This window comes from Cicer arietinum, chromosome 3, assembly GCF_000331145.2.
Source record: "Cicer arietinum cultivar CDC Frontier isolate Library 1 chromosome 3, Cicar.CDCFrontier_v2.0, whole genome shotgun sequence".
Classification (NCBI taxonomy): Eukaryota; Viridiplantae; Streptophyta; class Magnoliopsida; order Fabales; family Fabaceae; genus Cicer; species Cicer arietinum.
The window spans coordinates 75,735,851-75,750,855 of record NC_021162.2 but is presented as its reverse complement, the minus strand read 5'-3'; the positions used below and the strand labels follow the sequence as shown (position 1 = coordinate 75,750,855).

At 30.4% G+C, this 15,005-nt stretch overlaps 2 protein-coding genes and 2 non-coding genes across 6 annotated transcripts; all 4 read right to left on the bottom strand.

Annotated features, from left to right (window-relative positions):
- Nucleotides 1–2,169: 2,169 nt before the first annotated feature.
- On the bottom strand, nt 2,170–6,435 carry LOC101515415 (low-specificity L-threonine aldolase 1-like). Of its 3 annotated transcripts, none has more exons than XM_027333016.1 (10): nt 6,390–6,435; nt 4,786–5,233; nt 4,083–4,194; nt 3,836–3,886; nt 3,485–3,556; nt 3,252–3,384; nt 2,984–3,042; nt 2,785–2,885; nt 2,543–2,609; nt 2,170–2,425 (listed from the first exon to the last, which is right to left on the bottom strand). In XM_027333016.1, the coding sequence occupies exons 1-10, from the start codon at nt 6,418–6,420 to the stop codon at nt 2,387–2,389; spliced, it is 1,113 nt and encodes a 370-aa protein (XP_027188817.1). In that variant the 5' UTR covers nt 6,421–6,435; the 3' UTR covers nt 2,170–2,386. The 3 variants fall into 3 exon arrangements, with proteins under 3 accessions (XP_027188817.1, XP_004494747.1, XP_004494746.1); XM_004494690.4 differs by lacking the exon at nt 6,390–6,435 and adding an exon at nt 5,911–6,173; XM_004494689.4 differs by lacking the exon at nt 6,390–6,435 and adding an exon at nt 5,911–6,170 and having other exon boundaries at nt 4,786–5,239.
- Nucleotides 6,110–6,237, bottom strand: LOC113785950 (U6atac minor spliceosomal RNA). The gene has a single exon (XR_003472132.1). It is a non-coding gene; the product is annotated as a U6atac minor spliceosomal RNA (small nuclear RNA).
- A 397-nt stretch (nt 6,436–6,832) lies between the features above and the next one.
- On the bottom strand, nt 6,833–6,935 carry LOC113785909 (U6 spliceosomal RNA). Its single transcript, XR_003472090.1, has one exon. It is a non-coding gene; the product is annotated as a U6 spliceosomal RNA (small nuclear RNA).
- A 1,007-nt stretch (nt 6,936–7,942) lies between these two features.
- Nucleotides 7,943–13,434, bottom strand: LOC101515092 (protein CHLOROPLAST J-LIKE DOMAIN 1, chloroplastic). Its single transcript, XM_004494688.4, has 10 exons — nt 13,206–13,434; nt 12,969–13,068; nt 12,779–12,883; nt 12,024–12,101; nt 11,486–11,541; nt 10,860–10,917; nt 10,598–10,723; nt 10,390–10,485; nt 9,665–9,736; nt 7,943–8,217 (listed from the first exon to the last, which is right to left on the bottom strand). The coding sequence occupies exons 1-10, from the start codon at nt 13,292–13,294 to the stop codon at nt 8,155–8,157; spliced, it is 843 nt and encodes a 280-aa protein (XP_004494745.1). The 5' UTR covers nt 13,295–13,434; the 3' UTR covers nt 7,943–8,154.
- Nucleotides 13,435–15,005: the final 1,571 nt, after the last annotated feature.

Below are 15,005 nucleotides of genomic sequence, written 5' to 3'. Positions count from 1 at the left end.
TATTGTAAAAAAAAACTACTTTAATGGAGTAACATATATTATGGTTTTGAATAAGAACAAAATAATGAGAAAGATTAACAACATAATATACATCAAGTGCATGCATGTACGATACATTACTTCCCGAACGAATGAACTGACCTAGTCACGAGGAATGAGAAAATGAGTAGTAGTGTTAATGTTAGGGTTTTGACTGAAAATCACGAGCATCAAAATCTCACATCACCAAAAAGGATTAGGGGTAGGGTTAGTACTACTTTGAACATATGATATTTTAAATCTATTAGATTATCATTATGATGGTTGTGACTTGTGATTAGAACTAGAAAATATGTTGGGAGATGGAATTGCTGGAAATGGAAAGAAAGACAAAGTAGTTTAAAATGTGTTGTGTGTTTTGTTACCAGAAAAACGGAAAAGAAATTAAGTGAGAGTTTGAATGTGAATGTGAGTGATGGGAAGCAAAGGGGTCATTTTATTTATGACTATGACAAACATGGAATAGTGGTGTAGGGGCAGAACATGTTCTGAGTAATAGTACATAAATATGTTAGAAACATACATATTAATGATAAATAAAGACAAAAAAACTATTATTTTATTAATTGTTGATGCATTTAAATTAATTATAAATGCAAAGTAAAAAATAATAATAAATTGAAAATTATGCATGTAATATTAAATTGTATTGAAAATTAAAAATGATTATTAAGAAAATATATACTATAAATTTATAAGAAAAATTGATTTTACAAAGGTAATTTATAAGGTTAAGAAAAACAATGTGTAGCAAGAAACTATGTTATATATATAATATATGTCCGATGGTTAGAAAATTTATTTAATTTAAGGAACCTTTTATGCATTTATTTTCCTTTTCTTTTTTTAGTTAGGTTTAAATGCCTCAGTTTTTTATTTTTATTTTTTAAATATATTTTTAGCTCAAAAAATATTTTATTTAAATAAATTTGTAGCTTATAAAAAAACATTGCAATAAATATTAACAATATATTATCTGGCAACAAAAATTAAGAATGTATTATCTAAAATGACTTGACTGTTCTTAATTTTGAATGATTTCCAGCAATTTTTCTTCTTCTTTTATACACTTACCTTAATAAAGAAACAATGAATTAGAATTAAAATTTATCATTTTTTGTACATTTAATATATATACACCGTTAGTATAAATAATTTTTAAATTGATAATGAATCACACTCATCTTATATTTAAAAATATTTAACTTATGTGATAAATACTTTTAATTTCATTGACACGATTGATTGTGATGTACTAACAGAATTACATGCAAATTAATCTCTTTTTATTTTAAATTAAATTTAAAAAGTTTTAGTTATGATATTAAATATTATGAATTTTTTTAACATAAATATATTATGAAATAATTTTTTTTTAAATATTATGAAGTTATAAATAATCTTTGTCTGAGTTGTATAATATTATGAAGTTATAAGTAGTTATTTTAAAGTTTAAAAATTGGAGAACTATGTTCTCTAGATTTAATAACTAAGGAGTTAAATAATGAATCAATAAAAATATGAAAATTAAAAACACATTTAAAGATATTATTATTTGAAAAGAGAAAAATATATTGACTATTTTTATCTTATTTGACTGGACATAAGAATGTGTTTTTTTTTTATTACCAAAAGAAATTGTTTGTATATCGTTAGACGGAGGGGAAACAAAAAAACATCATGGCCCATTATTTTTTAGAGCAGGTTTGAATTTGCAGTGAAACTGACATAATAATTATGTCAAATTCATCACATATTCAAATATACACTAATTCTCTCTTTTCAACTTATTTGGAAATCAGTCAAGAGAATTTTCTAAGTCTTCTTTGTTACTCATTTCTCTAAAACCAATCATACATGAAGTGTAAAGACAATCCTACCCTCATCCCCAAAACATGATAAAATTTCATTTTACCTTTACTTACTTTTAAATATTTTCATGAATTTTATATAGAAAAACTTAAATTTAGAATTTGCTAAACTCTTCAAAAGCCAACATTTGAGTTTTCCAAACTCCTAATATTCAATCCTAGACATAAATAATTGTGTCGAGAATACACGTCAGATTAACTTTTATGAAATGAGACAATAGTCTTTGTATAATAATATAAAAACGATGCAACACAAGGATTAGACATAAATAATTGTGTCTGAGATTAGATTAACTTTTATGAAAGGAGACGAGTTTTTGTATAATAATAGAAAAACGAGGCAACACAAAGATTAAAGCCAAAAGAGTTGCATTATTCAAGATGTAAATTTGGCATTGGAATGTTCCAGAATGGTATTTATTCACATAAATGATACTTTTATTTTTCAGCAAGTTGACAAACTTGAAATTCTTCCACTAGTTGCCATTTTCATTTAGTCCTCCAGAAACAGCTTGCTGCAACATTCAATAAAATCGTGAAACATAATTTACATGCCAAGAAAAGGAAAAGAAATATATGGTCAGTTTGTTACAGTTTTTTTTTTAATGATTAACAAGGAAACTAGTCATCACCTGAAAGCACGACAAAGCGTACTTCACATCGCTATTAGATATTTGGTGGTGGAACACAACTCTCAATCTGTTACAAGTAAATCATGTTCATATCAGCAGCCTCTTCCTATATGAGCATATAAATTACTTTAACTCTCATATAGAAATAAAGACATTAATTTCCCATAAAAGTTGAAGTAATACTAATTTCAATTATTAGTAACAATGAAGATAAAGTTATTAGTAAGTGTGACAGACAAGACCTTGATGAGCCAATTGGCAAGAGAAGGATGCCATAGTCTTCCAAGTCCTTGCATATCTTTGCTGCTGTAGTTCCTGAACTCTCTTCAATCTCAATAAAGACCTGGTATCAGAGATTAAGCAGAAAATCAAGCAATAAAAAGGCAATTGTTGTACTATTATGAACTAATTAATGGACTCTACTCTACTATAAATACTCACCATATTGGTTTCCACAGAAGAAATATCCACTTTCAGTCCTTTAATTTTATTCAATCCATCTAAAGGACAATTTAGAAGAAAAAGTTTGAAGGGTGAGTTTAAAATCGTACTTCTTCAAACAGACTAATATAGCACCAACACTTTTCATGGAAGGTGTGCTGAGTGTCCAACATGTGTCAATGTCTGAGTTAATGAGTGGTATATGTGTATGTGTCCGTGTCAGTGCTAAGGATTGCTTGTGAATCGGTTAACATTGTATGGCACTTACCAGCAAAAAATCTGGCATTCTTGTGATCACTTTCTAGCTTTCCAACATTTTCTTGTAAAGCAACAAGTGCAGCTGCACAAAGGACGCCAACCTGTCTCATTCCACCACCTAAGGTCTTTCTAAGCCTTCTAGCCTAAAATATCAGATATACATACAAGACTTAATATCAAGTTTTTTCAAAAGGAATAATATCACTTTCGGCTTTCGCATTCACAACAAAGATTTTGAAATACCTTGGTTATAAAGCTATTGGAACCAACGATTACAGATCCAACTGGAGCACCAAGACCTTTAGATAAGCAAACCTAATTCATATATATTCAAAGTAATCACAAGTTGGTTAGTTTGTATATAAACCTTTTGGTTTGAATTGGTTAATTAGATTAATTATCTAAAATTTCTCCTGAGCAAGATAGCTAAAACTGTCATTGACATGATACTACACTAATCTTGCTAACAACTCGTGAGTTTATTTCTAAAGTGATCCAATTATGATACACCCTTATTCTCTCACTTTGGAAAAGATTTAGCCTTTCCAAGAATCTTGTCTAATAAAAGAAAAGGTAAAAGAAGAAGGAACATACTGATACTGAATCAGCTGCTCGAACAAGCTTATCCGTAGGAACACCAAGTGCCTGAAAAACCAAAATTTCCTGTCATGTGTTGTTTATGTATATACATGATAGCAGAAAGGATAAACAAAAAATCATTTTACCAGGAACCAAATTAAAGAACTGAAAATTAATTGTAAGGATATTCGCAACTCACAACTGAAAGTTAATTGCAAGGATAAAAAAACATTATGAGTAAGACCAAAAAAAAACAACTCACAACTGATGCATTGAATATGCGGGCACCATCAATGTGAAGCTTCAATCCATGCTTCTTAGCAACCTCACCAACTCTCTCTATATATTCTACTGATAGGCATCTACCACCAGTGCTGCATTCATGAAACAAAAGTATCAATAATTCATACTGTGAATGCATTATAAAACAGACAAGCATTGAAGAAATTGTAACTTAACATTATTAAACAGCAACATTTCTGCTCCAATAATCAACATATATACCGTAGTTATATACATTTATAAGCAAAATCATTTTATAACTTTCACGATAAAAGAAGTTCTTCATTCACAGGTAGCAGAATATAAAAGTAACAATGTACAATGAAGAAAACATAAACAATGGCCGCATGGTTATCAGTATCTTATAATACCTGCGAGTCATATCTCGATTCGATACTAAACTAAACTCGATTAATACAAATCTCTAGTGTGTATCTGTTGGGTTCCTAACAGAATCTATTTGGACATGAATCTCATATTGAATCTCGATTCGCTGTAGTGAATCGGAATGAATCCCGATTGACAATGTATCATACGATTAATAGTAAGATTCAACTCACAATTCGGAAAATAGGTCTTCCGATACATGATTTGAATCTCGATTTGATAACCATGAATGGCAGTACTAAGAACACTACTGGAGTGAAGCCAAAAGAAAAATTTTGAACAAAAGAATTCCTTACTTTCCATGAGAATTTTCCAAACAAATGAGCCTTGTGGTTGGATAAGCGAGTTCGGCCTTTGGATCTCTGATAGCAGCTTCAATCAAATCGACGTCCATGGTTCCATCTTCATTGTTTCTAACTGTTCGTGGATGTACTCCTCCAATGGTTGCAATGCCACCAAGCTCATAAATATGGATGTGGGAATTGTCTCCAAGAATAACTTCACTGCCTCTGATATCACAATGAACAAGCACAGATATGAGGTTCCCCATAGTGCCCGATGGTACAAAAAGACCAGCTTCCTTCCCCATTATTTTCGCAACCTCGTTTTCTAAGCGAAAACAAGAAGGGTCACGGCCAAGAACATCATCATCGACATCAGCATTTGCCATTGCAACTCGCATCGATTCAGTTGGCTTTGTGACAGTATCTGACCGAATATCCACTGTCCTGGTTGCCATTTTCTCTGCAACTAAAAACAAAGTCAATGTAAATCTCATAACTCGTGCTAATTCTCACCTCATTTAACTTGAATTGGACAAATCAAGTAATCAAATACATGATCCCATAGCTTTATAAGTTATATTTACGTCTTATCTATACGCTTCGTGCATGGATAACAATACATAATAGCAAATTTAGGATAGACTTTGATTCATCCAACATTCTGAGTCTAACAAATTAACAAAACCGGATTTTAAAGTGATAATCTGTCTAAGTTTTATTTATAAGCTCTATTAAAGCTTTAAGCCAAGTGAGAGTTAAAGGAAAATCCCTAAGTTACATATGGTACCAACAATGAGTGTAAATCATGAAGAAAAAAAAATTGCCTAATCTTTGTTCATTGTTCAAGTAAAGAGATTGATGGATTTGAAGCAAATAAAATAGCAATAACATAGGAAGAAGAAAGATGAATTTGTTGCATATACCGAAAGTGTTATAAATAAGGCAATTACTCTAAATTTAATTAACATGCATATTCATAAGCTGACTGAAAATTAATATCTTTCACATGAGTTACTATTAAAGTTGACTTAGTTAAAAAAATGAAGTTAACTGGAGCTTAGTAATTGTTTTTACATCACACACGCACAAAATCAGTGGCAGAGAAAGGAACAGAGCGAACTTTGAAGTAGTGATTACCTGAAACTCCAAAACAAAATCGCAAGTATGAATTAATGAATATGATGGAGATGAATATTTGTGTTTTCAGTTTATACTTAAATAAATAAAATAAGCACAACAATTTGGACTGAATTGCATGAGACAAATATGAGTGACTTTACTAATAATATGAAGAAGACCATAAACGACAAAAGCCAATTAGATGCTTTTTGTAAATAAAAAAAATTGGGTTATAGATCCAACCGTGAGGTGGATAGCTTAACCGATATGTGTAACAGGAAAGCCCGAAAGCTGTTCCCATCCCTGTCAGGGGAGATGCCAACCATCTCTCCTTTTCACGAACACAATTTTGCTACTCTCATATTTTATTTATAAATGTAGCATAAATGTTGGAGCTATTCGATGTGGGATTTTTATTTATGGTATGCATAGATGACACATTAAATGTTACAAGCCAGTAGAAAAACCAGACAGCATGTGTAATATATGTGCATAACCTGTTATAAATAACTTCATACAATCAAGCATAGCTAAAAAAAGAAACTGACACATTATAGAGCCCTTCAGAATAACGAAATTGGAACCAAACTATCCGCTTGTTATGAAATATATATTGTATTAAATGAGTAAAATGAAGGGGCGTTTGAGCAAGAAAAACTTCTATTTGTGATATTGAAACTTTACTAACACAATTTATACTTTATAATATATGTTCATAATTGGATTGCATAATCAAACATAAACCATGAAATGCATAAATTGTCATAGAAATCGAAGCCCCTTTTCATAGTAGTGTGTGAGCTTTCTTAATTTCTTTTAGTATTGGTTCAAAAGTTGTGTTGTGCATTGTGTTCAATAAATCAGTGAGATGCTAAATTGGTTGAATCATATGTTCTTAATGGAGAAAATGAGAGCAAGAAATTGAAAGAAAAAAAAGGAAAAAAATTTGGACCATTTCTCGATTTGTGCGTGTCATCCTTGCGCAGGGGCCATGCTAATCTTCTCTGTATCGTTCCAATTTTATCGGATGTCCCCGAAGGGACAAGCCTTATGGCTCATCGGTTGAATATAAAGACGTAAATAATGATAGATGTAGACGATGTGGAACTAAAAGCAAGCATAATACTAATACTATAATGACTATACAAATTTTCTCTCTCACACACTTAATGATTTCAGATTCATTTTTAAGATAAAAACCAAAGTTTGTCCCTCTCCCTCATTCGTGTGAATACATTTGTGAATCCACCAACATAGGTTAGAATCACATTGTCAAAGTAACATTTATATTATTATCATATCTTGTATATATATATCAATTCTCAATTCGGTTTGATTAGGAAGTCTAATCTCATTTCCTTATTTTCTTAAGACACCAACATTAGATTAAAAGCATGTGGTATGAGAGAAGAACTAAAAATAAAAGGTTTGTTAAATATACCCAAAGACAATGATGGTCTTCACGTAACAATAATTATTTAAGATCGTCTTTCTGTTTAATAATTCTACACTTGTATAGAAAATAAAGATGATCAATCAAATTTCTCATAAGATTAATTATTAACAAAATCAGTAGATCATCAATAACATTATTATCAAAAAGAGTACAGAATTTCAATAATTCAATTTAGAAAGATCTCTCTCAATCATACTCAAATGAATAGTATCTCTCAATTTTCAATAAATTATGGCAAAAACCAAATTATCTCTTTTGAAGATAATCACTAAAACTCTTTTTTCTTAATAGAACACTTGACTTATCTTGAAAAGGTTATCTTAATATAACTCTTTTTCTTAAAACCCAAGTGATACAGATAATTAATGTTTACATTTACAATAATGCTTGTAGTAAATTTCCCCTTCACATTTTCTAAGTTCAATTTGTAAATCTCGAAGCTAAAAATTTACTTTCAAGACCATTGAATGTTTTTCCATTCTTCTAAGCATTTGAATTAGCAATTTAACCTGATTGTGAAGCGTCATTAATTATGGATACACAACATTCAAGTAGAACAAAACTTGCCGACCAAAATAGACAATGGAACAAAACTTGAAATGAACAACACTATTCTACATTATAAGGAAATGTACTTCCCTTTTGACAAAATTTGAGTGAAACACCGAACGAATCAATTCACAAGAGAATAGAAACGAAAACGAGAAGGAGAAAAAAAAATCTACTAAAGAAGAAGAATAGGAACACATTATTCCAATTATGACTAGACAAGAATGCCTGGTTTCTACGTCTTCAAGAAAGGTCCACTATCTATAAAAAGATGTCAAAATATAAAGCATGATAGCCGATGATGCGGTGATTATCAACTCCTGCAAATACAATGAAGGTCAACCATGAATGAACTAACCAATGGGACAATCAATAGATAACTTTATCTAGATGAAACTTTTATTCAGATTTCAGACAGACTAATTAACCATGCTATTTAAGACAACCACGGAAAATATAAAGTGGTAATAAATGCACTGAGTGTTCTTATTTCCAAGAGTCAACGCCAGTTTCATCGCATTGGTGATATGACACTGGTCTTTGATTTGTAAATAACTGAATACATCAAATTGGTTTGCTAAAGGTATACCCAATTCACCACATCATCAGATCGATCCTTCAATATCACTTCTTTTCCATTAAAATGATTCTTAGAATGACATTAATCAGTTTTTTGAAGAATAAAATCGATGTTACTAATTATCATTGTCAATTTGATGTCGATAATAAATGGAAAACTGGTGTAATGGCATATCTTAAGAGGACCAAAAAGTTTACTCTAAGGTTGAGAAAATATGTAACTCCAAGGAAATATCATATTGCAAAGGACACATTAAAAGGAGAATTGCAATCTATAAAAAAAGATTCGAAAAAACTGTAATCGGTACCCATGCTGTGTAAATCAATCTTATGATACATCTTAAATCCATATATTAAGCATTTGGGGAATACTTGCTAGGGCACAATCCCAAATCAATAATATGTTTGGGCACACAAACATTAATGGGAAAAAATAAAAATAAAATAAAAAATCAAATGATGTGACTAAATTATTTTTCTTTTAATTTTTTCCATTTATATGTGTGCCCAAACATTAATGATTTGGGGTTGTGCCCAAACAAGTATTTCACTAAGCACCTATCCAATTAATAAGCTATCCTAGTGCAAAAGTATATGCTACTTAAATGGCAACCAAACAGCCTCACATGTATTAAAAAGTAGTAGTAAAACTCATGTAACCAAGACACAGTTTTAAATCGTGAATCGTGAACATAATTATTCAACACTTCATCACATGGGAAAATGAGGAATAAAAAGTCATTTGATAAGAAAACCCCCATAAATCATGCAAAAAACAAATCAGCTTTCCGAAGAAAAATAAACTGCAGGACATGCGTCATATTATTCACACAGTTTCTGAACAATTAGGGGTCGTTTACTTTGCGAAAATATTTTTTGTTTTTATTTCTTAAAATGTGTCTTGATTTTACTCGTTAATAATGAGATAAAAGACTTTCGAAGTAAACAATTGTCTACAGTTTTAGAAATAATGAAAATGTCAAAAAAATTATTTTCATTATTTCCGGAAATACATCTTCATTAAGTAACATTCCATCTTCTCTCCGTGACAATTGTTTACTTCAAGAGTGTCTCCTCAAAGTGAAATACACACATTTTAGGAAATGAAAACATAAAATGTTTTCACAAAATATACAGGCCCTTATATATTACATATATTTAGCCAGGAAGGACTGGATTGATCTATACCTGACTGTTGTAAAGAAGAGATGGAATATAACCACTAGCAGACTCAATTATGTTCAAAACGAAAGTGTATGCCTGCAAGAAATGTACAAGAAATTATTAATCTTAATTTGGAATATTAAATAATTTTGAGGAGTAATAATATGTATGATAAGAAGAAAATATAAACTTCGGATGTATTTGAATATGATGAATTCAGAGAGACAAGAAAAATAACTGAATAACATACTGAAAACATTTTTAAACTAAAACTACATAATATAAATTAGTTTGACATCATTAATCTGATGATGTATATCTCTGAAGTCCAATCGTTCCCAAAAGAAATAACTTTCTAAGTTTGGTCCTACCATCCTAGTGCAAGTCCAGCACAGCACAAAAGCCTAATTTCTATATATTAGCAGCCTCGAGTTTCTTCTTTAAAATTGGCCTTCAAATAATAGTTTCAACAAAGATTAAAAGAAAATTATGCAAATGCATCTTTTCACAATATCATGATGAAAAATAATTGTGTCGGCTAAAGTTAAACGGGAAAGAAATGAGATGATAAGGCGAACCAATCCCTCTCTCTCTCTTCCTTCTTTTAGTTTTTTGTTTAAACAGAAAATCATCCACACAAACTATATCAGCTTCCTTATCAAATTATTATAGACTATGGAGGCAAAAGAATTGCGATATCAGAGAACCGATTTTTGAATCACACCAAAATATCAGATGAATCATCATACCAAGGATGAAACAGCTACACATCCAAAAACCAAGGCCAGCGACCGGAGCAGTCTCTTTCCCATGCGCAGTCCTTCTCCTGGATCTTCACCATCTGCCTGTAGCCAACATTATCATTAACTATACAATTCTATTGATAATTCAACATGGTTCAAAAATATAAGATTTTAATATTTTACTCAATAGGCTGTCATAGAAGATGAAACTCACATTTACTGTGGGGCTTTTAGGAGATTCAAAGGATTTTAATTTCTCAAAAAGCCTATAAACAAAAGCAAAGGCTAAAAACTGCAAGGGTTTATATTCAGCACTGCGAGTGACCACGATCCAAGCTGTCTGCAGAAAGATGGTAAACAATTCTGATTAGTGCTACTATATCATAAGACGTAAGACATAAGACCTTTTATGGTATGAGCGTTGATATTTTCCAAAAAAGTAAATAAATAGAATCAACCATTCATTTACTACTCACAAAAGCAGCAGCAACTGCCAAGTTGATGCGCATATCATTTTCACTTGATTTAGCAAACCTGAAATTGCATTGAAGTACAAATAACGTAAAAATATCCAAGTAGCTGATAGTAGAACGACACTTCTTAGTGATGTAGAAAAAAAGTTAACTTGAAGAAAATGTTGAACACAATAAAATTGACACTGGAAAGGAAAGTCAATTATGCAAACAAGCAGGAAAAATGAGATTTTCCTTTCAAACTGTTGTTGACAAATATAGGTGGAAAAAAATTAATCAAAATACAAATGATTCCTTTTGGCATCTATTTCACAAGGGGAGATGCCGTGATCTTCTCTAGGCAGTAATACAAGAGAAATTGGATCACGTTAAGTATAAAAAAAAAATCCTAATTAACACAATTCAACCATTAAGTTGGTGGAATTTTGGAGGGGGGAGATGATATAGACAATGCTCAAGCACATTGCAGCAAAATAGACAGGACAGATGTCACAAAGAAGTTAAATATTGAATAGTCCACCAGAGTAAGGGTTGAAACTGACACAATTGGTAGTTATTTTAGTCAGCTGATGGTAAAACAATATACAAGAGAACTACCATGTCATAAACCATGAGAAGCAATAACAAACCTTGGCCCCCAAGGTATAATTGGCTGCTTGTCAGCATACTTTATATCCTTTGAAACCTGCATTTAGTTTAGACTTTGAGAAGCAAATAAACAAAAAGTTTACGGAAAATAGGAATAATGCAAAATTTGACATAAATAAAGCGGGCAAATTCATTTTTTTCGTAAAGTTATCTCCTACGGAAATAGTTGTATATTTTTCAATCTCTACTAGCCATGTTAAACATGAAAGAATTGCATAGCTGAGGCAAAAAACATGCTTCTGTAGGTAGACTGTGCATAAGACATTAATTCCCTCATACTCTACATAGGCAGCCTAGGTTCATTTTGCACAGGATAGAAAAAGTCAAACGAGATGTTCTATAAAATTATAACTGCTTCATCAAAGAATGTAGAATGCATCAAATACATACAGAACTAAACTAACAAAGTAGCTTCAATCTCCAAAACAAACTAAACAAGAAGTATCTATGTGCCCTAATGACTTCGAACATTGTGTGCAAGTTCAAGTGCGCAGGAAAAGAAAGATTGCCCTACGTTACCTTAAATGATCCAAACGTCACACCCTTTTTCCGATTACTCAATTGAGCCATCATAACTTTGTCATATGCCTTTTCTAGCTGGATTATACATTCAGTGCACAAGATACCATGTGTTAGTGCATTAAAATTTAAGGAAAATCATATAACAATAGGAATTATTAACAACCTCGTAGAAAACAAAATAACTAAAAGCATTGCGGGACACATTTGTATATAGTCATTTTCTACCTTTATGGCATGTAAATTTGTTTTTGGTTGAGAGGGTAAACATGTGTGAGCTTTAACTTGGAAAGGAGGAGTATACACAAGCAAATGTCAACTGATACTTTTCCTTTCAGAACATGAATAGAATTATTCAATCTCACCCATTAGAAAATTGGAAAACTAGCAGCCAGATCAGTAATGACATCACTCATTGTTTCTTAATAATAGATAACAATCATCAATGCGAAAAGTAATTTGTAATTCTACTATCTATGATTTTGTTTTTCTTTCTCTGATCACATGATGGTACAATTCACCTCACAGTAAATGGCACATTTTAATAGAAAGGTTTAATGATGATGCATTGTCGGGTAAATTAATTTTACACCAGCATCTCATAAGAACTAGTCATGTTTCTACATAAGTCCACTTTGTAACCGCATTTTAAAACTAACTGCAAAATACTAATTTTTATTGGACGTCAGCGTAAAACTAGATTGTTTATGTCCCCTTATTTTCAACAGTTGCCATGGAGAGAATAGTTAACTTACTCTGGAAGCAGTTGCTTCGTCGCCATTTATCTCAGCCTCTTTCTTTTTTTTGGTATATGCTGCCTTGATCATATCAAACTTCTCAATAGGGCTTACACCTAGAACCTATATAATAACACAATATCATACATGAACAATAACCAATTCAGATATAAGATAATGAAGTAAATAAGTACAGATTAACTTTAACCTCATAAGGATTTAAGTCACCATTAGGATTAGTACTTCCTGCTGCAGATGCAGAAGCACAGATAATTTTTCTGTCATTCCATGTTGTTCTCTTGGGAAACCTGGAAATTCAAACCGAATTTCAATTATTATAGGTTAAAGTAAAAAGCGAAGTGAATTTGCGATGAAACAATTCGATTTAGTTTTTTGGAATTGAAAGTAGTAAGAAATGGAGAAGGAAGAATGAAGAATGAAAAACCTGAGAGAGGTTGAAATTTGGGGAGGGAAATAGTTGCGGGAGAAATTGAATTTAGGGCAGTGGAGTGTGTTTGAGATTGTCAAAGCCATTGGTGTGACTGTGACTGTGAATGTGAAAATGAAAGAGAGTTATTGTGTTGTAGGGTTTTATTACTTCTATCTTCTTCCCAAGAAGAGAACACAAACTGCAAAATACGCAAATTTCCCACTCAAATGATGGCTTCGTGATACTGAACGGTTAATTACATTTTACATTTGTTTCGGAATATTGATAAAATAATATCTGTTTAGTTTGCTTTGATTTGATTTTGTAAGCTCATTATCAATAATTTTTAATTAAACTAAATCAAATTGATAAAAGTTAGTTTTAGTTCAATTTAATAAACTTCTTTTAAAAATCTAAAAAATATAGAGACACTATATTTTTCTATATTGTTAAAACAAGTATATAAATTTCAATGAGATGAATAATATATAATTATTAAAAATATATATAAATATAACATATTTTTTAGATAATATTATTATAATAGTGTGAAATAATATATATTATTGATTTGATTTAGTTTTGGACTCAAAACACAAAGAAAAAAATAAACTAATTCAATTTATTTTGATTGTATTTTTAGATCAAGTTATTAATTTGATTCTTACACCACTACTAACAAATATAACGAGATTCATATCGATAAATAAACAATAACACTTTAATTTGATTCATTTGAATCAACTTTTAGCGGTGAAAAAAAAATCATAAATATAATCATTGTGATAACTAAATATGTGAGGATTATATTTACAATACAATTTTACCTTCAAATAAGAAAACTAAAAGAATGGTCCATTGAGATTATCTTTAACTTACCGTTCTCTTTTAACGTATCATGTAAATTTGTGTTCTTTTAGCATATGAAGAAAAGTGGGCAAATGAACAAGGAGGAAGATGAAGATGATGAAAGGAATAAGAGATTTTAAAGTCTTTCATAAAGATTAAGGGTTCGTTTGGTCAACGTTTCAAGAGTTCTCACATTTTAAAACATCAATGTGACTTTTTGGAAACTTAAAATTTCAGTTTCTTTTTAGACTCATGTTTGGTGGATTTATGTATTTGTTATACAGATTGATGTATCTCTTACTTCAACCTACCATGTGATTAATATTATGACATGTAAAGGTTATCAAATGAGAGAGGATGAAAGAGAAGAGTGATATAAATGTGTTTGGTTTTAAAGAGGAGATAATGAGATGAGTTTTAATATTTTTGTGTTTGGTTTAACAGAAATAGAAGAATTTTAAATGATTTTTTTAGTTATTTTGGTTCCCCTCCCTCTCCTCCAAATCTACCAAAATAAAGATAGAACAAAATGAGTTATATGAGAGACTTTGACTCCCTCTCCTTCTCTGCTCTCTTAAAAATAAATCAAATACAAAAATTTAGAAATATTACTTCATCTATCTTTCCCTCCAAATAGAACGAACCAAATGGACCATAAATGATTAACTTGATTTTTTATAGACTAAAAAAAGAGTTTATTTTCAATATGATATGTTTAACGAATTTAGTTAATACTTATCAAATGAGTTAATAGTTGATATTAACAAAAAAAAAAAGTGAATTAGCAAATTTACCCTATTAATTAGAATATTTTTTGAATTTTATAAATTAACCAAAAAAAAAATTATTCTTAAAACTGTAACACTCATTTAAAATAATTTATCATTTATTGAAAAAAATACGTTTTTTTTATGTAAATTTCACCTCATCACAAATTCAATAACATATAAAATTTATAGATTTGAA